The sequence below is a fragment of the Dermacentor andersoni genome, chromosome 6 (assembly GCF_023375885.2).
Source record: "Dermacentor andersoni chromosome 6, qqDerAnde1_hic_scaffold, whole genome shotgun sequence".
NCBI classification, from domain to species: Eukaryota; Metazoa; Arthropoda; class Arachnida; order Ixodida; family Ixodidae; genus Dermacentor; species Dermacentor andersoni.
Genome location: NC_092819.1, coordinates 19430059 through 19456804, shown reverse-complemented (window position 1 = coordinate 19456804; position 26746 = coordinate 19430059). Strand labels below are relative to the sequence as shown.

Sequence of the window (26746 nt, the reverse complement as noted above, 5' to 3'; positions counted from 1 at the left end):
CCGGTAAAGAACAAGCTATATTGCTACTAACACTGCTAAATAAAGTTGCTAAATAAAATAATTTCACTGAATTTTAAAAAAAGTCACTAAATCTAGTGACAAAATCAATGGAATAGCAACACATCATATGCACTGTAAATCATATGGCTTGTATCGGGATACAAGCCTTTTTTTTTTATTTTTACAACCACAATATAAATCTAGAAGCATATGCACTAAGAACAACTTTTCTCATCTAAATAAATGACAGTTAATAAATTAAGAAAAATTCTATACACATACGCAGCTTACAAACACTGCACTCCAATCTTCAGACTGAACACATACAAAATTTGAAATATGTGTATAGATGACACAGAACATCTTTAATATGTATTTTTAAATAGATTATGAAAACCACGCGGTCATATGACCAAAGTATCTCAACTATCACGCATTGTTTAAAATTATTTAAAATTGACATTCGTTCATACTAAATAGCTTTTTTCATTCGTAGTAGGAGATCAAACATGTCATCGAACAAAGCAATCTGTGTGCTTACTACCATGAATACGAAGTGGCTGACAAACTCACATGAGTAAGTACCATGAAACCATGCATTTAATATGGGGCTTTGTTCTGGCTGCTGCTTATGAAATTTGCTTCTCGTTTTACATTCATGTATAAATGTTTAACCAAATTTTTACCGAATGGGTTAACTAAGCATTTTTAGTTGTTATGTACCAATAAATATATTTGTTTTGTGGCCCCAAAATTGTTCTTCATTTTACACTCACACTTGATTATATGCAGGATTTCCTGGTACATTTGGCAAAGGTTACAAAAGCTTTGCTGCTAGTTGGTAACTGAAGGTTTTCACAATCAGCTTTGTAAATGGTGTATTCCTGAACCCACTACATATGGAATACACATTTTTGGTGCCAAGACTTTTTTAGCATTTTAAAACTATGCATGACTGGTGGTATTGGATGAATGAAAATTTGTTGTGTATACCTTATTATTGGCTGTAGCAGCACAGCTTTCGAGCTTTTGGTGGAACGTTATTCAGATGCCACTTTTAAAAAAATGCAAGTTGTGCTGTCTATGAATGGTGCTGTAACAGACTAATGCAATTGTGAAATTGCTGCCCACAGCTTTATGCAATGTATCACACATTGACAGGGGCCATGCGACACTGTAAAAATAAGTAGGCTTTACAGCACAAGAACAAAAAGAAACTTGGGAATGACTTGTTTTTCGCAATATCTCACAACAGTGGAGTCACACTCAAGCAAGCATGACTGTAAATTTTGACAAGATCCAGTTAGATCTAATTTTCTTAATGGCAGTGCAGTAATTCGCTTAACGTGACCATGAAATAACGTCCAACAAGCATCATCATCAAACATGACAACATGTTCAATTGGTTCCAAAATGCTTCTGCAGCACTACAATGTTGAGTAAGATAGCATTTGAGTTGTGTTGTAGGGTTATGCGCGTTCTGACAGTGACAGTCTAACTTGATTGTGCATAGCGGAGCTGCTTTAGTCTCCAAATGTTGATGCTTTATACAGTCATTGTAGCACTGCTGCAGTGCTCTAAGCAACCAGTCGAAGATGTCAACAGATATCTAAAAATGTAAAAAGTGCACAATGTGGACAAGAAAAGCATGCACCTTGACAGGTAGGAATCACTTTTTTTTGACAGCCCAACTCATCGTTATGACAGTAGTACCATTCTGGTGCAAATCATCTGCACAGTCGAGCAGAATGTATGAAGTAACCACACAAACAATTTGCGCTTGATATATCATAGTCGTTGCAAGCCCTTTCTGCAACCAAGACAAGCTGCCCTCGACTAGTGAGATAAAATTTGCGAAATATCACTGATGGACACTTGAAGCTATCACTATGAACATGGCATGACACACAAATGCAGAAAGTTGTCCGGATAACTGAGGTGTTCACTCATCCACTGAAGCGGTGTGTCCAGAGGAACCTGGATCCCATGAGTGATGACCACATGTTTGGCTCCATCTGAAGAAATGGAAAACCCGCCATGTCGCTCGTGCAAAGCATGTAACTACAATAGAGGCATGCAACACAACAAAAAAAACCTGGGAAAATCATTCAGGAAAATGTCACTTTGAACGTGGAAACCTGAGGGCAGGCACATGTTCAGTGAAGGATATAGATCTTTATGTTTTACAGCTCGCCACTTGCTAAGAGACGTGAAACAAATGCAAACTCCTGTCAAACGGGAGTCCTGCATCCTGTCTCGTGCTCATATGAGTGTTTTCAGCATTTGGCCCACTGAAAACGGAGATTAAAAACATTCCGAAACCTCCAACAGAAAAATTAGGTTCACAGGAGCAAGAACTTAAGGATGAATGGTGCAAGTGAACAGGGACGAGACAGAAAGCACAGACAAGCGCTCGTCCGTGTTTTTTATCTCGTCCCTGTTCGTTTGTGCCATTCTTCCTTGAGTATGGTTTACCAACACACCCAACAGTCAGTACTTCTAAAGGAAGAGCTTGGTGACATTATCAATTTCCATTTCGGAAATGAAGTGGCACGGCAGATCTGTCACAATAAGGTGAAAGTATTGCTGACAGATTGTTGCAAAATACAACCCCAATATTTATGCAAAAGATCAAACAGTATATTGCCTTTAGGTTAAAGTAAACAGCCGCACGAGAAATGTGTTGCCCGCACCAATGGCTGCTTAACAACACTTTAGCAACATCATGCTGCAGTGTTCACGTACTTTTGTACTTTCAGTTTTCCTGTGTTGTGAGAGAGTTGCAACAATGTTATATCTGGCAGTAGAAATTAAATTTAGACGATAGCGTTCCAACTGGTTTGGAAAGCTTTTTCATCAACACATTTACTCATGCTGTTCAAAATCCGTGCTCTTCAACAACTGATTTAACCACTCAAGAGAGCTATATACTGGTGATCACAGTAAAAACAATATTTTTGTTTACCAGCTTTTGTTTTGTTAAAATAAAGCTGTTTTTGTATTTTTTGCATTTCTGATTAGCTTAAGTTAACATTAACCGGCTCAATGTCTTATCTTCTGAAGGTTCATGTCCTGTCAGAAAAAGGCTCGGATCATCTGCATGTATAGCAAAATGTGTGTCAGGATCAATACTTACAAATTACTAACATACAAAATAAAAAGTAATGATCATTATATGCTTCCTTGGGATACGGAACCAGCATGAATAGTCTGATGTTGGATACAAGGCGGTTAAGTGTTAGCTGCTGCAAACAACGCTTAAAATAAAACTGAGAAGGGTTTAGAAAAGCTACTACAATAGTTTGATATTTTCTCTAACTAAAATACAATGAGTAACAAAACTGTGTGACTTGAAATGACTAACTACGCAGAATGTAGTAAAATGTCTTTCAAATAATGTAAAATTTGTTCCTTCTGGCCCAACAGTCATTTCAGCAGCTTAATTTTATTGCTGGAAGGTATTTGAACCTTGAAAAGACAGAAATTATGGTATATGGAATGATAATAAAAACCTATTAATGCTAGCAGTTTGAAATTATGACTTCCACTTTTGACAACTGTAGTCACTCTGGAAAAATACCTTTGGAAAAGATAAGATTCACAATAGGCTTTTGAACGGTGCTATTGTGTTTACAACAAATGATTGAACATATCTACAGACCACAGGCATCAGTGTACATGCCACTTCACAGAAACTTATTGAAAGAGACTGATTTGTGTGCAGTGCCTGGAAATAAGATTGAATTGCTATTAAACATTTTTCATCTTAACACATTACTGATTAGACCTCTGCTGCAAAATTAATACACGCAATATGCACTAGAGAAAGAGTCAGGACACAAATATTGTAGTCATGTAGTGGGTTCTTTCTTCTTTTTTTTTCTGTCTCTCTGTCTCTCTCTCTCTTTTAGCATTAACAATTTACATAAGGCAAATTTCTCAAGTGACCGAGTGCCAAATACACTGAATGTGAATTAGTTGAATGCATTTCCTTCCCTGAAATATTTTTTCAAAGCTACGGCACAGCGTCCACAGATGCACTGAATACAGATTCTTAACCTGATCTACTGCTGTATGTTTTAATGATACCAAAAATGTATTAGACGATGAGCAAAACGTGAACAAGATGAATGCAGGAGCCAACGTTTCAACAAGTGGACTTGTCTTCCTTGAAGAAGACAAGTCTACTTGTCGAAACGTTGGCTCTTGCATTCACCTTGTTCACGTTTTGCTCATCGTCTTGAATTTCCATCTCCCGCATGTCCCGTCTTTTCCCAAAAATGTATTAATGTGTTAAAGCTATAGTTTCAGCAGGCAGAATTAAATGTTATCTGAAGGGGCCTCACCCGAAATATGTAGCACTTCTAATTTATGACAATGCTATATCTCGGTAAACATCCCATATCATTTCTCAGCAAGCATTAAACAACACTGAACACCCAACAAAGGTACTAACCACCGACAAGAACCTGAGGTGCCACTTGCTGCAAGAGGGTCTCTAGAGTTGCCTTGTCACCAGAAGGTGCCACCGGTGAGACTAACCTTTGGACAAGACTTCCATCTGGCTAATGAAATAAAAGGAAAATTTAATATTGTTAGTATGCATTCAATGTTACTAAAGTAGCCCAAGTCACTACACACAGCGTGTACTCACTTTTTTGAAGAATACAATATTTGCAGTGTGTAGCGACAAACTGCCCTCATAAAAATGGCATAGACTTTACAATCTATGACAGGCTCTACCGAGTAACTTCATCAAATTTACTTTGTTCACTTCCCTTAATATATGCGGCCTCAACACCACAGTAGTTGAAACAGTAGAGAGCAGAAAAAAAAAAACGGAGTAGTAATATTGCAGATTTCTTGTAACTGTGTCTGTTTCAGTCGACAAAAATTACTGCCTCGCACTTCTGATGGTCAACATTGGTGGCTGCTGCTACTGTTTCTGGCATGCAGTTGTCGTTTTTCTTGCATGTTTTACAGCAATTGGATTTAGCAAGTATGCAATGGTGCTGCTGTCCAAGTAGGTTTTCTGAATGCAATTTTAGGATATGTATTTTTACTTTAAATAGTCAACAACATTGGCCCTTATTCAAATAATTAGTACAGGTGCCTATCGTAGCACCCAAATCATCATTGCCACCTATTCCAAAGGACAAATTATTCTGCCATTTGGCACCCAGCCATCAAGATAGCATTTAGCGAGGCAAAATGGTACTTCCTCTAAGTGACACTAAATTCACCTGTCCAACCGAGGTATTACTTGGCTTTGTTATCATCGCCTCCTGGTGTCAATACACGGTTTCCTATGTTCTGTTTTTCTGTACTTCACTTAGCTAAGTTGCTCAAAAATAATTATGATACACATGTACATGTGAGCTGAGCTAACAAGTGACATAGTAAGTAGTGTAGCACTTCCAATTTATCACAATGCTATATCTCCGTAAACATCACATATCATTTCTCAGCAACCATTAAGCAACACTAAACACCCAACAAAGCTACTGACCACCGACAAGAACCTGAGTTGTCTCTTGCTGCAAGAGGGTCTCGAGTTGCCTTGTCACCAGAAGGTGCCACCAGTGAGACGGTGCCACCACTGGTGCCACCTCTGTCTGGAACATATGGCTCAAAATTCAAGGCTAATTCAAGACAGTGAGCAAAACAAGAACAGGTGAAAGCTGGATCCAACATTTCGACAAGTGGGCTTGTCTTTTTCAAGGCGACATATGCTTTCCTCAACATAGTATAGGGAATGGTTTTTCTAAAGAGGAGAAGAGGTAAGGTGGGTAGGCAAAGCAGCGAACGAGGGTGTGCTAGCGGCGAGGGTGTATAATTGAAAAGAAAGGTGCACTATTCAATGTAGGTGGAGGAATGTGATGCAGTGTTGTGTGTCAACCGGCTGATGCAGTAAATGAATATGAACTACAAAAAGATATAACAGAGTTTTCAAGACACATGCGTGTCAAGGAATTCTTTTTCAATAGGCCAGACATAGGAAAACAGGTCAGAGAATCTCTTAGACCAACTAGTATGTGGACACTGGAAACCAAACAATGCCCAGACCTTGATTTATACATACAGCTAATCTCAAAATTTGTCACCCGCTCAGCATCAAATTCTTAAATCTTTAGCTCGCGGAAAGAGAGAATATTGTAATTAAACCAGCAGACACAGGCAGCAGTATCGTAATCTGGCTTATAGAAAAGTACAAGAATGAGGTCTCCAAACAACTGAGCAGTCACACCCATTACAGAAAACTCGACTCTAACCCAACTTCACACTACAGCAACATTGTGCAAAGTACAATAGCGGAGCTCCTGTCCAGGGAACTAAACACCCAAACTGGCTTCATGATGCCCAATAACAAAGAAGCAGGCCTTTTTATCTTCTTCCTAAAGTACATAAGGTTCCTGTAGAAGAAATATTTACAGCAGAAATCTCAGTTCAGCCTATAGTGTCTAATAACAACACACCTACTGGGTCACTATCTAAATTCTTAAACCACCACCTGTCAAACATCCCGACCACACTCCCATCTTTTGTTCAAAGCACGCCCCACTTGCTTCGAATTATCAACTGCATTAACACCAACCAAATCCTTTCCTACCATGCTAATCTAGTCACACTAATATATCCATGAGTGAAGGAATTGAAGTTGTATCGAAGTCACTTGCAGTCAATCCTCAAGCGCAGGCTCCTCAAGTTTACCTCATTAAAGCTTCTTTCTGGGCGAGTTGGTGCATACTTGGTTTGAAAATTATAACAGCGCAAACACGTGCAACCACAAAGAAACAAGTAAGAGACACAAGCGCTGACTGTCAACTAAATTTTATTGAGGGAAGATGGACACCTTATATAAGGCGAAAGGCAGAGGTGAAGTGGAAGGGAGTGATACAATCGGGAAAAATCACATTGCACATCAATGAACGTATGTGCCGGCAATCAACTGAAACAAAAAACAAAAAACTAGAAAAGGGCAAGAGATACTAACACACAATCAATTCAGTAAGTGGTCGCTTCTAAAAATTAAAGCTCTGGAGCAAATAGCGATGCTGAGGGGGTGATTACGCACTTGCTGCCATATTTCTTTATGCAGAACGCTTCCAAACTGACACGTGCCGTCGTGTCGGCACTCTTACCGAGAATCTGTCTCTCCCAACCAAGCCTCGCAGCCTCTGCATTTAATTACATGCACGACCAAATGTGCATACTGGTCCTTTAAGTCACTTAAATTTCGGGCATAGTCCCCCAAGCGATCATTGTTGCAGTGGCCGGTTTGGCCGACATAAAGCCTTCCACACTTCAAGGGAATGGCATAGACCATTCCTGTGGAACACCTGACGAACGGCTTGTCATGTTTTACCTGAACACCTCTTTTTTTAAAAGTTGCAGATGCATGGGCATAACTGTACCAGCTTATTGGGTGCCAAAAAAACAACGGACACCCCATGCCTGTTGGCCACTTTCTTGAGAATGTGCGAAGTCTTGTGTAGGCAAGGCACAACCAAAGGCTTGTCGGTCTCCCGACGGTCACCTTTTCTTCGTGTTCCTAGTTTTAGCTTTTGAAGGAGGGTCTCAGACACAGCAATCAAGACCAACCAGGGGAACCCCGTCGCCAAAAGTCGGCTGGCCTGATTCTCAAAACTTTTCTGCATTAGGTGCGGGCACGGTTTTTGATGAGACGATTCCAAGCAGTGCGATGCTATAGCTGTTTTTACAGTTGGGGAATGCGCTGAATCATATGGCAAAAATCCTTTTTTGCTCGAGCGAAATAGCCCCAGAAACCGTGCCTTTCACAAAAGGGTAGTCTCAGGTCTAAAAATTGTAAAACATGTGTCAGATAGTTCATGGGCAAAATTGAGCTCAAGTCCATGTTTGTCAAATGCGTTTAAAACTTCACCTACTGTAAAGAGGTAGGTGAAGGCTGTCTGCTTTTTTTAAAAGCACTAAAAAATCGTCAACCCCCCATACCTAAAAACCTTCATTACAACAAACCCCCCTAAAAAACACCTATCTAAAAGTTTATCTACTTTTGCTAAAAATATGTCACAAAGAATTGGGGCCACGCAGGACCCAATGCAGATACCGTTGCACTGCAAAAAAGGCAGGTTGTCAAAAACAATAAAAGTAGATCTCAGGTAAAACTGCAATAAAGATTAAAAATTATCTACCAACAAGCCTGTTGAATTTTAGAAAAACACTTTGCCGTTTGCTTCTACACATTCCTTAACAGCCTACAAAAGTTGATCTTGAGGCACAGAATAAAACAAGTCTTGTACACCTACAGAGCAACCAAAGCCAATGGTATCTATGCTCTCAAGAAACAGCGTGACATCGGTAGATTTCTTTGTAAGGAACGGATCATCCAAAGCAAGCGTTTTGAGATGCCTTTGCAAAAACCGACTAACGTTTATCTGCCACAAACCTTCTTCACTAACGATAGTCCGGAATGGAATATCTGGTTCGCGGGCCTTGGCTGTAAAGAATGCATTTAGGCTACTACCTCTGTTTTAGCAATATCCCTCGCAAGTTTGTCAAGATGTGATTCCTTGTGGAAGTTAATAATCTTGGTCTTGACTCTAACAGCACTTTTCTTAACAGGCACAAAATTCTTATTGATCCCCAATTGCGCTTTTTGGTTGTACAACCCCTTTGGTAGAACAACAAACCCAGTCTCTTTGTCTGCTTAAAAATTAAAAATTAAATTATGGGGTTTTACGTGCCAAAACCACTGTCTGATTATGAGGCACGCCGTAGTGGAGGACTCCGGAAATTTCGACTACCTGGGGTTCTTTAACGTGCACCTAAATCTAAGCACACGGGTGTTTTCGCATTTCGCCCCCATCGAAATGCGGCCGCCGTGGCCGGGATTCGATCCCGCGACCTCGTGCTCAGCAGCCCAACACCATAGCCACTGAGCAACCACGGCGGGTCTTTGTCTGCTTGAACAAGCGTAAGGTTATTTCTTTTAAACAGAGAAACCATGCTATTTAACAGACGTTTTTTCTCTCTGTGTGTAAAGAACGTTTGGTGAGCATTTCTCGCAAGAGCACAGATTCTCAGTAAGAGTGCTGACACGACAGCGCATGTCAGTTTGGAAGCATTCCACATAAAGAACTATAGTAGCAAGTGTGTAAGCGCCTTCTCAGTATCGCTATTTGATGCAGAGCTTGAATTTTTTAGAAGCGATCGCTAACTGAATCGCGCTCCTGACTGTGATGTTTCCTTCAACCATGAACTAAATTCTGTACTAGCGAATCTTTACACACGCTTCCTGTCTGCGAATTTTATGCTCTGTGGCGATTTTAATTTTCCGGACATTAACTGGGCAAATCTAGAGGCACATAACCGGCAATCCAAAGATTTTCTTGACACAATCCTTACATTCAACTTTACTACGATGGTTAATATGGCAACCCGTGGGGAGAACATTCTAGACCTTGTCCTTGTTTCTAACCTCAAAATAATAAGATCGCTATCATCCGTTGCTGGTCTAAGCGACCACAAATTACTGCTATTTAATCTCTGCATCCCAGTTCCTTTCAGACAGCCCTCGACCAAATACATTAGGGACTACAACAAAGCAGATTTTAGCAAAATTAACACTGAACTGAACACGTTTTCAAATTCTTTTCGTGAGACTGCTCCTTCTCGTACAGTAGATGAAAACTGGTTGTTATTTAAGAATAAATTATTATGGCTTGTTGAGAGACATGTACTGTTGCACCGCAGGGCAATCCCTCCGTTAGCAACCAGTTTGTTGCATTGGTAAGCGATCCCACTGCTGGTGACCTGTCTCTTGCGTACCCCAGGGTAGCGTACCATACTGCTGCCGAGAAGTAGCGGCGACTGCCTTTCGAAGCCCGACCGACCTTTCCTTATTGGGTAGCGTGGCGTTGTCGGCGAGCTGCAGGCATCCGGTAGACCATGGCGACCGAGCAAGGGCGAGACGACGATTTTCTAGTGCGAAACTTGCACTGTTTATTCAAAGGTAATTGAAAGAAAATAAGAAGAGAATGAAGTATCAAGTATGAAGTATATGGTATGAAGTATCTCACAAGTACATTTCGGAGCCCCTTAAATAGGCTCTCTACAATCGTGTGGGCGGGATCTTGCTTCCGACGATGACATGTGACAGGCACTGAGAGAAGGCCCCTCCTCCAGCAATACCAAGCACGGGAAGAAGTCGATCCTCTTTTCGACGAATCCGGCGAGTAGGTCGTGTGAAGGACCTCTCCGGCGCCGTGGGGTCCGGCCAAGAGAAGGTGAGGGGGACGAGGTAGCACCCATGGTGCCACACCAAGAGAAGGTGAGGGGGACGAGGTATGGCCCTTGGCGTCCGGCCATACCTAACAGTACCTCTTGTTCGCATTCGCAGTGATTTAGTTAAACCCTGGTTTTCTAACACACTTTTGAGGCTGTCGGGAAGGAAAAAATTTCTGTTTCATGATGCGAAACGCTCTAAATCTTGTTCAAAGTGGGACAAGTACTTCAAATGCCTGCGCAAATACACTAGCACTTTGAGACAATCCAAAAAAAAGTTCTTCCACCACGACTTGCCTAACATCATACGTGTCAACCCCAAAAAATTTTTGAATATTCTGAAACCAAACAATAGCTCCAATAACATTTCCTTGACTTATCCTGACGGCTCAAATGTGCCGCTTGATCAGCGGTCAGATGTAATGAACTCATATTTTTCTTCTGTTTTCACTCGTGAGCCTGCACTGAAGGATTTTGATTTGCCCAGCCACAGTTTTCCCCTCATGTTTCCCATTACAATTAATTCTCAAGGCATTATGAATCTTATTGATAACCTAAAGATTTCTAGTGCCCCCGGGCCAGATAACATCACTGCTAAGATACTAAAAGGTACGAAAGCAATTTCCAGTCTAATATTACAAATAATTTTTACCCAGTCCATTACTGAAAGTTCACTTCCAAATGACTGGAAGATTAGTAAAGTGGTACCGGTATATAAGTCAGGCAGCCACTGTGATCCTTCCAACTATCGCCCCATTTCCCTAACGAGTATTCCCTGTAAGCTCCTAGAACATATAATATATTCGCAAATATCATGTCATCTCGGTGATCATTCCTTCTTTTTTCACAATCAGCACGGTTTCCGGCCTGGTTTGTCATGCGATACACAGCTTTTTGAATTTATTACTGAACTTCATCTGAATTTAGACTCATCACTTCAAACTGACGTCACATATCTAGACTTCGCCAAAGCATTTGACTGTGTTCCCCATCAGCGGCTCTTGGCCAAACTTTCATGCCTCGGTCTCGACCCTCTCGCACCGTCATGGATCCGTTGCTTTCTTACTAATCGATTCCAGTACACAGCTATCGGAAATCATTGCTCAACCACTGCTAGCGTCATCTCCGGAGTACCACAAGGGTCCGTCCTCGGTCCCCTTCTCTTTCTCATCTTCATAAACGACCTTCCCAATGGCATATCATCCAATATCCGACTTTTTGCAGATGACTGCGTAATCTACCGTTGCATTACAGACCCAGCCGACCATGCAACGCTCCAAAAAGACTTACATTCATTAGAAACCTGGTGTTCCAACTCTTTAATGAAACTTAACATCTCCGAATGTAAAGTTATGCAGGTATCCCGTAAACACTCTAACAAGAATCACCCGTACTTTTTAAACTCGACAGCCCTATCCACCATTGAATCGTATCGTTATCTCGGTATTACTATTAATAGCAAGTTGACCTGGTCCAACCATATAACAAAATTGGCTACCGACACTAATAACTCACTTGGTTACGTCAGACGTACCCTTGCGCTGTGCCCCTCATTCACAAGAAAACTAGCTTATGAAACTTTTATTCGAAGTAAACTTGAATACGCCTCAGCTATTTGGAGCCTGCACCAAGCTTACTTAATTAATATGTTAGAATCAATACAAAATCGTGCTGCTAGATTCATCACTTCCAGGTACAGCCGTGAAGAAAGTGTCAGTGCGATTAAATCATCTCTAGGGCTCAAACCATTGGTGTTGCATCGGAAAATTGCGAAACTGCGCCTTTTCCAGCGACTTTATTATAACTTCCCCGAACTGCATGGAAGGCTTCTAATCCCACCAACCCGTACATCTCGTGGCCTTTTTAATTTTAACTCTTGCAGCATCCAGCGCTTGCACGGTTAAACATTTTCCTTAAATCAATCGTTTTTGCCTAGCGCCATTATAGAGTGGAACAATTTACCAGATAGAGTTGTCAATGAGCGCAACCCCATTATCTTCAAGCAGCTGCTTACTCATCACCTTAAGCCCCAACCTTATAATGACTGTACTGTGCCTTCATTCTTTTGCGACTGCCGTCTCACATCGTGACTGTTCTGCTGATTTGCTTTTGCATTCTAGTTAGTGTGCCTCTTGGCTTTTTTTTTTTTTGTTGTCGTTATTTGTTTGTTTTAATGTGAATCCACAGGCTGAGTCTTGTAAGAAATTGTAACCATATCTTTGTTCTATCCTTATCTTCTGTAATCCCCCCCCCCTTATGTTATACTCCGACAGGGGTCCTTAAGCAAAAATAAATGATGATGATGATGATCTCTTGCCCTTTTCTAGTCTTTTGTTTTCTGTTTCTGTTGATTGCCAGCACTTAAGTTTATCGATGCGCAAAGTCATTTTTCCCAATTGTATCCCTCCCTTCCACTTCACCTCTGCCTTTTGCCTTATATAAGGTGTCCGTCTTCTGTCAATAAAATTTAGTTTACAGTCAGCGCTTGTGTCTCGTCCTTGTTCCTTTGTGGTTGCATGTGTTTGCGCTGTTATAATTTTCAAATGACGTTTACCTGTCACTCCTTAGGTTAATTCTCATGCTCAACATTTCAAATTCGATTCTAGTCACTACCTGCAAACTTTCGGCACAAACATGGGAACACCATTCGCTCCCATGTATGCCAACATTTTCATAGGACAGCTTGAAGCAAACCTGATAAAATCATACCCTCTAAAACCCCACGCCTATATGCATTACATTGACGACATATTTATAATATGGGAACACGATACAAGTGCGCTAACCGATCTAATTAGCCATTTCAACTGTTTTCACCCTAGTATTAAATTTACTGCTCACCACTCTTCTAGTCAAATCAACTTCCTTGACATGACGGTCTGCATAGAAAATGGAAAACTGAGAACGACACTTCACCGGAAGCCTACGCATAGCCAGCAATATTTTATGGTGATGACGATGATGATCAATGGGGTTTTATGGCGCAAGGGCCAGGGAAGGCCAAAGAGCGCCAGACAATGGTTGATGTAGTTGATGTTGTGGTCAGTGTTAGAGTGCATATGTGCACGGCTGTATGAAGGCCTAAAAACATTTGCTGTAGAGTGCGTAAAATATATGTTTAGGTAAAATTATGTTGGGCAAAAATAAAATACAGGCTACAAAGAGGTGATATACTAAAATGTGTGGCTGTCAGTAGCATTACTGTCTCATCGGCGCCCTTTCAGAGTAAGGGACTGGAGTCATTTGCTATACAAAACGGTATCATTGCAACAGCGGCTTCACAAGTGAAGCCCCGTTATGAATTTTTGGAGCTACTATAGCACGCAGCAAGCAGACTTCATCAAAAAAATCTTGTACTGATTTCATGTTAAATAGTGGTTCATTACCAAGAAACATTGCTGGATGAAGAGGGATAGGCTGTCTGCATGCTAGAGGAAAGTGTTTTTTCCTTTCAGTGTCTGCTTCCCGGCACTCCAGTAAGACATGGATGACAGTCAATCTCCTGCTACATTTAGCATAGATCGCAGGTTCATCGCCAGTCAAAAAGTAGTTGTGCATGGCCGTATGTGTGTCCTATTCTCAACAGAGTTAAGAGGACATCGGCTGCCCGTGATTTCGTTGCTGATGGCCATGAGCCTAACTGAGGTTTAATTAGGTGAAGCTTGTTAGACGTATTAGCATCTCAAAGGTGTTGCCAATAGCTTCTCAGTTTTGTTCGCAGGAAATGTTTCAGATCTATATCTGTGCCAGCTATGGGAGCGTTGCGAGGTTTCGTTGCTGCAGATGTAGCGAGTTCATCAGCAAGCACATATCCCCGAATGCCTCGGTGGCCAGGAATCCAGCATATTACAATACGTTGTTCAGCAGCACAACTAGTGCAGAAAAGCGAATAGAGTTCGATTACTACAGGATTTCTATACTTTTGTAGCGACATTAAAGCCCTAACTTTGCTCAATGAACCTGTAAATATAATTGCCTTCTCTAAATTCATATGCATGACATGCTTTACAGCCGACAATAATGCATATGCCTCTGCCGTAAATATGCTCGTTAGTGGGTGCAGAACATTTGATTCCAAAAAAGATGGTCCAATTGCTGCATAGGACATGCCCGCATGCGACTTTGATGCATCCGTATAACATTTCGTGCACAAGTATTTTGCTTACAGCTCCAGAAAGTGCATTCGAACGTGTTGTTGTGGAGCGTGCTTTCATACTTGTACAAATGACATGTCGCATTCTACAATTTCCCAGTGCCACGGCAGTAATGGCCTTGCTGGGGTCTTTAGATGGTGTTCTTGAAGCAAGACACTCATTTCATCACTAAGCCTTCAAACATGCAGCGAGAAAAGTGCTCTGAATGTTGGGCGATTATGAAACAGTGTAGCACAGGTCATGTCATTTACAGCTGAGTAACAAGGATGCTCAAGGTTCAAAAGCACTTTGAGAAAATATGCAAAATTAGAGTATGACCTTTGCAGGTTAAGTGACCACTCATTTGATTCCAAGTGCAGACTTTGTACAGGGCTTGTTCTGAAGGCACCTGTGGCCAGGTGGATGCCTAAATTATGAACGGCATCCAGTATATTTAATGCACTGGGTGTTGCAGAGTGATAGAATACAGTGCCATAATCCAAACAGGATACTATGAGGCTCCTGTACAGGTTTATTAGACACTTCCTATCACTACCCTGTGTTGCCTGCGACAAAACTTTAAGAATATTAATTGTTTTTAAGCATCTGTTCTTAATATATTTACAGTGGGCTATGAAGGATAGTTTGGAGTCAAGTATGACACGCAAAATTTGTGCACCGTGTGCAGAGGTATGCATTGCCCATGAGTTCAATATAAACACCTGGGACTAGGCCTCTCCTCCCTGTAAAATGGACGCAGGAGCTTTTCTGCAGATCTACCTTGAACAAATTTTCATTTGCCCGTCTTGACACCCTGCTCAGGCCAAGCTGAACCTGTCACTCGCAAATTGTGGGATTGCGCAATCTGAAACCTATTTGCATGTCATCAACGTATACTGAATAAAACATGGTACACAGAATTGATGAGCATAAAGAATTAATTTTTACAATAAAAAGAGTACAGCTTAGTACACCACCCTGTGGCACCCCCGTTTCCTGGAGAAATGGCCTGGAGAGAGCATTTCCAATTCTGACACAAAATATGTGGTTTGACAAATACCTTGCTATAACCTTAAGCATGTTTCCACGAATGTCCATCTCTGACAAATCTGGTAATATTTCATAGTGACACATCTTCTTCTTTTTCATATCAAGGAATATGGGCAAGAAGTACTGTATGTGAATGAAGGCATCACGGATGTGCGACTTTATGCGTACTAGATGGTCGGTTGTAGAGCGACCTTCCATGAAACCACACTGACAAGGGTCAAGCGTTTTGTTAGATTTTAGGAAATGTAACAAATGGCAATTTATCATTTTCTCAAACAGCTTGCAAATACAACTTGTAAGCGCTATCGGACGGTAACTCTTAACAGAAGATAGATCTTTACCTTGTTTCAACATTGGAATTACAACAGCCTCTCTCCAATTTAAAGGCAGGTGTCCAGAGGCCCAAATGGTGCTAAAAAGTGCAAGAAGTATTATTTCTGTATCTTTATGCAAGTTTTTGATCATGTCATGTACAATCCTGTCGGCTCCGGGTGCAGAGCTCTGGCATGCATTTAGAAAGGCTTTCAGCTTGGCAACATTGAAAGGACGGTTAAAGGATTCACTTGGTCTGTATTTCCGATCTAGTGTCTTATGTTCCGCTATTTCTTCGTATCTAAGGAACGGTCTAGAATAATTAATTGAGCCAGAGACGGTTTCGAAGTGCTCCCAAAGTGTGACTGCCTGCTCTTCCAAGGTATTCCCTTGATCATCGACCAAGGGTAATGGCTGGGTCTGCTGCCCATTAAGCCTCCTAAGCGTATTCCAAACTTTCGCATCTTGCGTGTAAGAGTTTATGCTTGAGAGAAATCTCTCCCAGCTCATTCTCCTCGCCTGTTGCCTTGTCCGCCTTCCCTGCAATTTTATGTGTTTAAATTCTAAGAGATTTTCTGCAGTTGGTGTTCGACGCAGTGTATTCCAAGCCCTGTTTTGCTTCTTCCATGCCTCTCTGCAATCGTCATTCCCCCATGGAATGCGTCGTTTACATGAACGACCATGTGTTTGAGAAATGCACATTTCTGTTGCACTGATAATAAAATCTGTAAAATACTGTACTGCGTCACCTATAGTAAAATAATCAATAAAATACTGTCTTAAATAAGTTGATTCATTTAACTGCTTCCAATCAGTCATTGCTAGTTTCCATTGAGGCATATGTGGTGAACAGTCATGTTCCTCTACTAGCTTGGTCACTCACTAATGGATTCTTTATTACCTCCCATTTCAGGTCAGGAATTAATGAAGTGGAGCCAATGGCCAGATTAATGAATGAGTACGAGTTATGCATGAAGTTAAAACATGTGGGTTCTTTTATATTAAAAACGCATGCACCAGAGCTTACCAGAAAATTTACGACAAGTCGCCCTCTAGTGTCGCACTGGGCGTCTCCCAAGAGATTGTTGTGGGCATGGAAATCACCTACTATCATGCAAGGTTCAGGAAGCTGATCTTCTAGGCAATAGAAATCTGTTTTTCTGAGCTGTTGATTATGGGGCAAGTACAACGAGCAGATTGTAATTAACTTGTTAATTAAGACTGCTTGTGCAGCGACTGCCTCAAGATGTGCCCGAAGTTCAAAAAAAGCGACAAGCTACACTCTTATCGATAATGATGGCTACACCACCAAACAAGGCATTAGCATTGTCATGATCTTTCTGAAAAATAGCATATTGTCGGAGAAAGTTTTATGTAAAGGCTTCAAGTGCGTCTCTTGAACACACAGCACCTTTGTATTATAGCTATGGGGAAGTTCTCTGATATTGTCTAGGTTATAGAGAAGCCCTCTAACCTTCCATTGTAGTATTTGTGTTTGTATTAGTATAGGAGAAGTGTTAGTGCTGTGTGCTGGACAAACAAAAATTAAGTCATGAGGCCTTTTCCAAGCACCATGACTCGAAGTTTGTCTTTTCTGGAGCGGTCGACAGAATCGCGCCGCTCCTTAGACACTGGATGCGCCGTCACAATCAGTGTTACGTCCTTTGCTTCTTGCAAGGCGCTGGACACATGCTCTTGCGAGCGCTGTGTTTGACAAGAGAGCTTCCTTTGAAGGGATGATACCATACCGAGATAAAAAATCGGGAGACTTTATTCGTGCCAACAAAGGGGGGGGGGTTCAAACTTTAAGGCAGTGTTCGATGAGCCCTTTTGCAGGGACCTTGCAGTAGCAGACTTTGCTCACTTCAAAAATTTGTCCGAGTAGCTTTGCTCAAAACATGGTCCAGACTGACGGCCCTTCACTAGCAGCAGGTGTTGGAGGGTTGTGTTGCACATTGGTGAGCGGAATTCAGTCCTAGTTTTTCACCCCGTGCTAAAATCCTTTCACACTCTGCCTTGCTATGCGGTATCACCAGTAAATCGAGCATCGCCTTAGCAACTCAGTGAAACATGTTTTCCATCAGTGTTTTTCATTTTTCCAACCATACACCACTGCACGTCCCACCTTTCTTCATTCAGAATGTGCTCTTGAAGACTGTACGCCTGTAGTGTGGCAAACTCAGCTTCGAGAGCATCTAAAGTGTCTGCAGCAGATTCATTGGAATCTTGGGGCAGCAGCTGAGGGAAACTGAATAAAAAACGAAGACTCGAGAGCAATGCCTGTGAAATAAAGTTCAGGTTGGCCACCTCCGCATTCTTCCAAGTTGCGTTTCAGAGTTGCGTCGACATCCATAACACTTCGCCTCGTCGCATTTCGGAAACATTTTCCGTAGAAGAGGCCCAACGTGGTCGCTGACACTAAGGGGCAGGTTGTGTTCGACGAGGAATGCCGTAAACAGGCACTCCACACATGTGACACTGTCGTCGCAGTTGTTCCGGAGAAAGTTCACTATGTTGTCTTGCTGTTCAGCGGTGCGCCGTGGAAACGTGCAGTTTCAAGTCGCCTTTGCCATTGTGTGCGGACGTCGCATCCACACGTTGTACAAAATGCATAAGGTTCTCCTTTTCTTGATGTCAAAAAGCATGGAAATTCAGAAGTACAAGATCGCAAAAACTTCTGCAAATACCTGTTCTTGGGCTTTGATAGCACCACGGCATCAAGCACACGAGGATTGTAACTTTACATACACGGTGCATCGCATACACACGGCCCAGCCAGCACTAATCATACACACAAGCAGCAATGCCTTGCAAGCAGCAGCAACAAGATGCACCATGGAGGAAGGCCTGCATGAAATGCAAGAGCTACATTGGCTCTGGTTTGGTCGGCTTACTAGGCACCATAGTCGGCTGCTTAGTCGATGATACTGATGGTGCTAGTGCGGCCTAAAGCCACTCCATCCACGTGCCACCGCCGCTTTTTTAAGTAGCGACAACCTTTGATGTGCGCAGCCTTTTCCCCTCACACCAAATCCAGTTCCGGCGTTTCCGCTTCCTTGAGTTGCGCTGCGGGAATTTTCGCTTTGACTGCTGTGACGATGTTGAGACGCCCGCGCGTGCACGCAATGCTGTGCTTGCAGATTCTAGAGCTGTGGCGGTCACCATAAGAAGAATGCAAAGGGGACAAGCTGTTGTATTCTACTGAAGTAGTAGTTCGCGGTCACTGTTTTCCAAATGCACGAAAAACGGCTGTGGTCTCCAAGCACCCAGGCATTACATTCCGTTGTACGTAGTCTCTCGTGGCACAACCCGTCGCAGGTTGACGCGAAGCAACGAACCCGGTCAGATCGCCGATTACAATAGGCTATGATTCTTGGATGGAATCGCATTAACAGTTAAAATCGCAGCTTGTGCAAACCGCAGCTGGTGCTTCTCCATCAATGCGAAAGTAAACAAGGCTAAAAAACATAGTGTCACTTCCACTCGGAAAAGGAAGCTGAAGCCATGTAAGTTCCGCTTCACGCCGGAAGCTAAGGGGGTGAGTGGCAGAGGAGCGTGGAGGAGGAGTGGAGGTTGGCAGTACTTAACCTGGTCGGCGGAAACGTGTATGGAGGGGCTTTAGCGTGGCCGTTGTTGGTGATGCTGACGATTACGATGTGGCTGTAGATTTCGCAGTGCCGGTTTCGCAAAAAACATTAATGCGCGAACAGAGACCACTTTTCGGGAGATATAAGACAATGATCGTACAATCGGAAAGTTCAGTAAAATATCGGGAGTCTCCCAGGCGAATCGGGAGGGTTGGCAGGTATGTGATACCCTTGAAGCCACCAGCCTGGAAGTCAATGGCCTCTTCTTCTGGCACAGTGGAGCAGCACTGGCTGCACCTGCCAAGGGGGCAGATGGCGTCACCGCTGGCTCACTCTGCATGGGCCGGACAGGCGCCAGCATGCCTTTTTGAATAATATATTTTCTTGCACTTTGATTGTCACAATCTTTTCTTTTTTTTTTTTTCCATAATGGACAGGACAGCAAGTATGCAGCATGTACCCCATCACAGTTAACACAGTGAAGGAAGTTTGCACAGTTTTAAGAAGACTGCTTGTGAGCACTGCATTTAGCACAAGTTTGGAGGCTGCGGCAGTTCTGTGAACTGTGGCCGAATCACTGGCACTTAAAGTATCACAGAGGGTTCGGTATACACGGTCTCACCTGGATCTTGACTTATTGCCTCGATTGTCTCGGGGAGCACGCTTGAACCGAAAGTGACAATAAGGTGCTTTGTTTGCATTTCTTTCCCGTCAAGCCTTATCTTAATCCGTTTCACATTGATCACATTTTGCTCTTTCCAGCCTCCTAAAAGTTCTGCCTCGGTCAGCTCCATCATATCGTCATTGCAAATAACGCCACGGATGGAATTCATAGTTCTGTGTGGGGTCACAATAACTGGAATGTTCCCAAAAGAGGCAAGGTTCTGTACCTGCTCATGTCATTTCTTATCACGTACTTCCAAAAGGAGGTCACCACTAGCTAGCTTCATAGCTTTTTATAACCTGGGCTTATAGAATCACATAGACATTTCACTACAAGAAAAGGTGAGATGACTCTCACTCTCTTTTTTGGTTGTTCAGAATGTATCAGATGATACTTTGGAAAGTTTTCACGTTGGTAGCCGAGAAATTGAAATGCTTCGGTGCACCCTCATTTATGAGGGCGATCAGGGAGTTTGGGAACATAATTTTCCATAGAAAATTATCAGTTTTGGCAGTAACACTAGCCGCATCCCATGGAGCCCAACAAGGGGATGCCATAGGTCTTATAAATAACAAGCGCCACGGACACCAACTGTATGTTTCCGCTATAACCAAATATGTACAGCCAAGGGTTATTGTACCACACAAGGTTAAATCTCGCTGCTAAGAATAATGGAAGTAAAAAGAAGCGAAGAGAGAACAGAAAAGATTGAAAGTGAGAAGAAAAGACGAAGATTGGGGAGAGAGAGACAGGAAAAGGAAACTACTGATTTCACCTGGGTGGGTCAGTCCGGGGGTGCCGTCTATGTGAAGCCGAGGCCAAAGAGGTGTGTTGCCACGGCTGAGGGGCCACAAAGGTCCAAACACTCTGCATTAGCTCAACCTCCAGGATCACCCTTTCACCGGACATGGGTAGGCCGTGCACGGTTACACACAGGAGGGTCCAACCCTCATGTGCTTGGGCAAATGGTGTCACAACACTAAACACCTGCTGATATAGGCACTCCTGCGAGGGCCAGCAATATTTAGACTACACCAGTCATCAGCCGTGACACTCCAAGCAAGGAATTTTTGTCGGACAGGCAAAGTGAATAAGAAGAATGTATAGCAAAGACAACGATTGGATCCACCACCTAAATGACCTTAAAGCAACGCTAGCAGAAAGAAACTATAAACAAGTTCCTCTCGACAAGCTTTATGACAGCACGTCAAGATTGGAGAGGCAGTCGGAATTAACTAAGAAACAGCCTACACCAGAATCAGACAGACCAACAGCCTTTATAACAAAATATTCTAATGCCCTCCCAAACGTAAACATCCTACTAAAATATCACCAAATATTATCAAGTAATGAGCGTCTGAGAAAATTGTTCCCAGTGGTACCAAGGGCGACCTATTGCCACAACATAAACTTTAAATATGTGTTAGCGCACGCAAAAATCATCTAGCATCATTCCCCCGTAATAAAAGCATGTTCTTGGCCCAGGTGCAAAACTTGCAGGCACCTTCAAAGTGACCTTAAAATTAAAAGCACCACAAACAGCTATGCACACAAAGTGAGAACTAGCTTTACTTGCACTAGTTCCGATGTAATTTATATGCTTGAATTCTCCTCTGTAAGAAGCAATATGACGGCGAAATGGGGCAATCAATGAAAGTCAGGTTAAACGGACATTGCGCAGACACAGCTAAAGAGCTTCCCAAAGCCGCCGCTGAGCATTTCAACCAACCAGCTGATACCTTCGATGAACTTAAACTCTACATCCTACATTCAAATTTCCATTCTGTGCGAGACAGAAAATACAGAGAATCATACCTCATCCATAAGTTCAAGACATTGCAACCATTAGGCATAAACGTTTCAAAGTGAGAATCTATTCGCTATGCTAAATTTAAAACTACAGACAACAGCACCTAGTTATTTTTATTTCTAATCGGGTTGCTCAATCTTTTTTTTTTTCCTGTTCCTTTCTTTCATTCATTTATCTATATATTTATTCAATTTTTTTTTCTATGAGCACCCTTTCTGCCGCTACTTTTATTCTCTCTTTCAGAGAGACAACAGTTCAATGACCTTCACAGAGCAGATTATCCCCACCCCTCTCCCATTGTCCAGGCCCCTTTCACAAAAGAAGGAACCTGCACTGACATGTCAACCGGATACCTCCCATTCCTCCACCGACGTTGAATAGCAAACCTTTGTTTTCAATTATACACTCTAGTTGCCAACACGCCCTCATTTACTGCCGTATCCACCTGGCTTACCCCCTCTCCCCTTTAGAAGAACCGTACCTATATATACTGTGCCGAGGAAAGCATATGTCACCTTGAAAAAGACAAGTCGACCTTTCAAAACGTTGGCTCCAGCTTTCACCTTGTTCTCATTTTGCTCATAGTCTTGAATTTCCATCTCCCGCCTTCCCCATGTATCCCAAGGGTAATTCAAGGATGACGAAGGGCAAGATACAAGGAGGGGGAACAAACATTATTCGTACAGATACAATGAAAAAGTGAAAATTTCTCCTTAGCTGCTGAGTTGGACATACACTTCAAATTGCAAAGATTTCACTCAGGTGATAGTTAATAGTGACTGACTTCAGCGAAGGATACCCGTAATGGTAAAGCCAAATGGCTGAAACTTCCTGCTAGACATTCCTAGAGCCTAGAACTTGGAAATGAAGCCATGATGGCTGTGGTGTGAACTAACTAACAAAACTAATGGTGGCACCACTCGGTTGCTTGATCTAGCTTTGTCTAGCTCCACAATGGCAACAGCGATTTAAACAAGCCTGTAATTGGTGGCTGTGGACATGCCACACAGCAATCATTTAGCGACAGTAAAAAAAAAAAAGATGTCTAGGATTGCTTCTTGATACGCTTTGCCCATGGCATAGCCCCTATGCGGAGTTTGTTATTTTGAACACTCAAATATCACCCCCAACATCAGCTTTCAATGAATTCAAAGAGCACATTTATTTTCGGAGTTTTAAGGGCCCTTGAATCTCTTTTTCCAAATTCAAGGGTTTTTAAGGATTTGAAGTAAGTGATTGAAGCCTGGTGGTGACATCGCGGCCACAATGCCTGAAAATGTGGTTGTGTTTACAAGACTAACACACCTGTACTGCTTCAGGTACTCACATGGCTACAATAAGAAATAAAGGCTAGCTCAGGCACTGCTGGAAATTGCTTACAATAAATATCAAATTTGGCATTTTCTCATACCGACTTCAAAAATTTTTCAATTTCGACAATATTCCCTCTCTTACTACCCGCATTCTTACTTGATTTGGTGAATTATGAAGCTGGCACGGAAAGATAGCAATAGCTTGGGATATTACAGCAAGTCACAAAGGATCCGTTATGGTTAACACCTAATACCACTTTCATCCTGAACACTTAAGATGTGTGCATTTCTGCTCGTTTGCTTGATATACAAAACACAATACTAACAAACACATGCCTGACACCAGCTCACACATGCCATATATGTATTACTAGTGCCTACAACAGAAACAAAACATGTTTGTGAACTCAAGGAAAGTGTGTTGGGAGGCTAGCTGGTAAGGCATTCTTTTGTGAACTTAAACTGCATAGGGACGAAACACCGAGGTAGAAGAAGACAGGATGAACGCAGACTAACAACTGGTTTAGTGAAATCACACAATGCTGTCTCCATGTGCATGGTTCGAAGAGGCAGCACTACGTGATTTCACTAAACCAGTTGTTAGTCTGCGTTCATCCTGTCTTCTTCTACCTCGGTGTTTCGTCCCTAGTGCAGTTTAAGTTCATAAAAACATGTTTGTGAGTTGTGTAGCAAAGGATTTTTGCAGCTGAACACTAGGATGATCCCAACTGATCAAATAGTGGTATTCTGTTCATGACATATATGTATATTAGAAGCAAATGTTTATCAACATGACAATACAAAAGACTATTAAACATTCTATCAGTTGTTTCCCTGTGTTCTACAGGATTGCTGTTTTTTCAGAAATTTCTCCCACTTGACCTACCATCTAATTATAGTAATATCTTCCCCACAAATTTTTCTGGCAATAGGCCCACTTAAGGGCAGTAAATAAAGTCAATTAAATAACAAAACGAAGAAATAATTGACTACAAATTCAGCTTACCGTTATATGCACTTACCATATACAGACGAAAAGGAATGTGCTTGAAGCTCTCTCCACCAATGCGTTCCATGAATTTTTTGTTGATTGCCCAGAACTGGTCGAACTTTGAGTTAAGTAATCCAACCCAAAGCTGATTGTGGTCTTTCTTCTGCATAGTGCTAACCACTTGGCTGCGATGCTTTAGCATATCTGCTTCTTTGATGGCTGACATGAAATGCGATTCAACCACAGCTCGACTTCCGCAATGAAGGATTTGCTTCTCAGGGAAATTCTAAGCAATATAAAGATACAGGACATTAAGACAAAGTTACTCTGGAGAAAAAGTCGTAGTTGTATGCTAAATCCATCAAAAATTTTCAAAAAGATAGTAAACACCAAGAGAAATGTACCTGGAAGTGAACCGTGATGCCCCATGGTAAAATGGAATCGCTAGCATTACAATCATAATGTACACCAATTGGCAAATGCCTGCAAGGGAAAAAAATTTAAAAATAGGTTTGAACGTGTGGACGCTACGTTCTAACACACTATATCGACATCCGATATGAAGTGCTCACCATTTCAAAGGTAGACCATTGTATTCAAGCCACATTTCATTTCCATGGTATCGCTCATCAACGTGCCTGGAGAAGTGCTTATGAACCTTGTCAACCACTAAAGGAAAGTAGCTTATTCTCGAAATCATTAGCTGTGAATAGAAACCAAGAACTACACTTAGCAAATCACCTACTGATTCAGTTTTCTTGCGCAACGAGTACTAATACTGCAACAGGTACTCACGTAGTAAGGTTCGGGCTGCTGCATCGTGTATACTTCTTCCTCGGCAAGCTTGAAGCACACCGGCAGTCGCCCGTCCCAAATTTCTCGTAAGACTTCTCGATCTTCCGCCATCTGTGGAAAAGGAATAAAGCCGTACCAATGAGGGATAATTATAAACTTGCAAAGTACCCCTGTCAGTTACTTTGATTTGCAAGAAAGTAATCACGTGCATCGCGTCAACTAGGAACTAGGGTCAAGGAAATTCTGCGGCTCAAGTAGTATTCTTATTTACCTGTTTTTAAGCTTAATCGAGAATGGTAATGACAACCACCGAATGATGTTATGGCAGTGATCATCTCAAAGTAACAGGCGCCACAAACCGCGCACAGAGCTTCAGTCGTCTCATTAATGTTCATTGCCACACCTGCGAACACCTTGAGGAACATAGCAAAGTGAATAGAATCAAGGTGTAACTTACACTTGACCGCAATCGATAGAAAAATCGAAATGTTTACATGAAATTTGCTTATCACGGCGGCTCCACAAAACAAATTCGCGACTCACGAGCTGTCACAAGCTCTTTTCATTAGCTATCATTATCAAAAAGTGCCTAGATGTACCACACCACTACTTGTATAATTGGAAGAGTGCTATGAGCGTCCCCTTCGAAACAGGGCGGTGGGTCGCGCTGTCAAGCTGTTCTTATTTCGTTTAAGGTCATCATCATCATCATCATCAGCCTAGTTACGCCCACTGCAGGACAAAGGCCTCTCCCATACTTCTCCAACTACCCCGGTCATGTACTAATTGTGGCCATGTTGTCCCTGCAAACGTCTTAATGTCATCCGCCCACCTAACTTTCTGCCGCCCCCTGCTACGCTTCCCTTCCCTTGGAATCCAGTCCGTAACCCTTAATGACCATCGGTTATCTTCCCTCCTCATTACATGTCCGGCCCATGCCCATTTCTTTTTCTTGATTTCAACTAAGATGTCATTTACCCGCGTTTGTTGCCTCACCCAATCTGCTCTTTTCTTATCCCTTAACGTTATACCGATCATTTTTCTTTCCATAGCTCGTTGCGTCGTCCTCAATTTCAGCAGAACCCTTTTCGTAAGCCTCCAGGTTTCTGCCCCATATGTGAGTACTGGTAACACACAGCTGTTATACACTTTCCTTTTGAGGGATAGTGGCAACCTGCTGTTCATGATTTGAGAATGCCTGCCAAACGCACCCCAGCCCATTCTTATTCTTCTGGTTATTTCAGTCTCATGATCCGGATACGTGGTCACTACCTGCCCTAAGTAGATGTATTCCCTTACCACTTCCAGTGCCTCGCTACCTCTCGTAAACTGCTGTTCTCTTCCGAGACTGTTAAACATTACTTTAGTTTTCTGCAGATTAATTTTCAGACCCACCCTTCTGCTTTGCCTCTCCAGGTCAGTGAGCATGCATTGCAATTGGTCTCCTGAGTTACTAAGCAAGGCAATATCATCAGCGAATCGCAAGTTGCTAAGGTATTCTCCATCAACTTTTATCCCCCATTCTTCCCACTCCAGGCCTCTGAATACCTCCTGTAAACATGCGGTGAATAGCATTGGAGAGATCGTATCTCCCTGTCTGACGCCTTTCTTTATTGGGATTTTGTTGCTTTCTTTGCGGAGGACTACGGTGGCTGTCGAGCCGCTATAGATATCTTCCAGTATTTTTACATATGGCTCATCTACACCCTGATTCCGTAATGCCTCCATGACTGCTGAGGTTTCGACTGAATCAAACGCTTTCTCGTAATCAATGAAAGCTATATATAAGGGTTGGTTATATTCTGCGCATTTTTCTATCACCTGA

At 42.2% G+C, this 26746-nt stretch overlaps 1 protein-coding gene across 2 annotated transcripts; it reads right to left on the bottom strand.

Moving 5' to 3' along the window:
* Positions 1-128: 128 nt before the first annotated feature.
* Positions 129-25496, bottom strand: Atg5 (autophagy protein 5). 2 transcript variants are annotated; one of them, XM_050169984.1, is made up of 7 exons: positions 25379-25496; positions 24922-25032; positions 24699-24829; positions 24531-24609; positions 24158-24412; positions 4457-4565; positions 129-2015 (listed from the first exon to the last, which is right to left on the bottom strand). In XM_050169984.1, the coding sequence occupies exons 2-7, from the start codon at positions 25030-25032 to the stop codon at positions 1888-1890; spliced, it is 813 nt and encodes a 270-aa protein (XP_050025941.1). In that variant the 5' UTR covers positions 25379-25496; the 3' UTR covers positions 129-1887. The 2 variants fall into 2 exon arrangements, with proteins under 2 accessions (XP_050025941.1, XP_050025942.1); XM_050169985.2 differs by lacking the exon at positions 25379-25496 and adding an exon at positions 25193-25305.
* Between the last annotated feature and the right edge of the window lie 1250 nt (positions 25497-26746).

What these genes read in the sequence shown, in the direction of transcription:
- Atg5 (XM_050169984.1), bottom strand. Translation starts at nt 25,032, where the DNA reads ATGGCGGAAGATCGAGAAGTCTTACGAGAAATTTGGGACGGGCGACTG. An exon ending in TTCCTTTTCGTCTGTATATG is followed by an intron (nt 4,566 to 24,157) that starts GTAAGTGCATAT and finishes TTATTTCATTAG; the next exon opens with CCAGATGGAAGTCTTGTCCA. An exon ending in ACCTCAGGTTCTTGTCGGTG is followed by an intron (nt 2,016 to 4,456) that starts GTTAGTACCTTT and finishes CCATTTCTTCAG; the next exon opens with ATGGAGCCAAACATGTGGTC.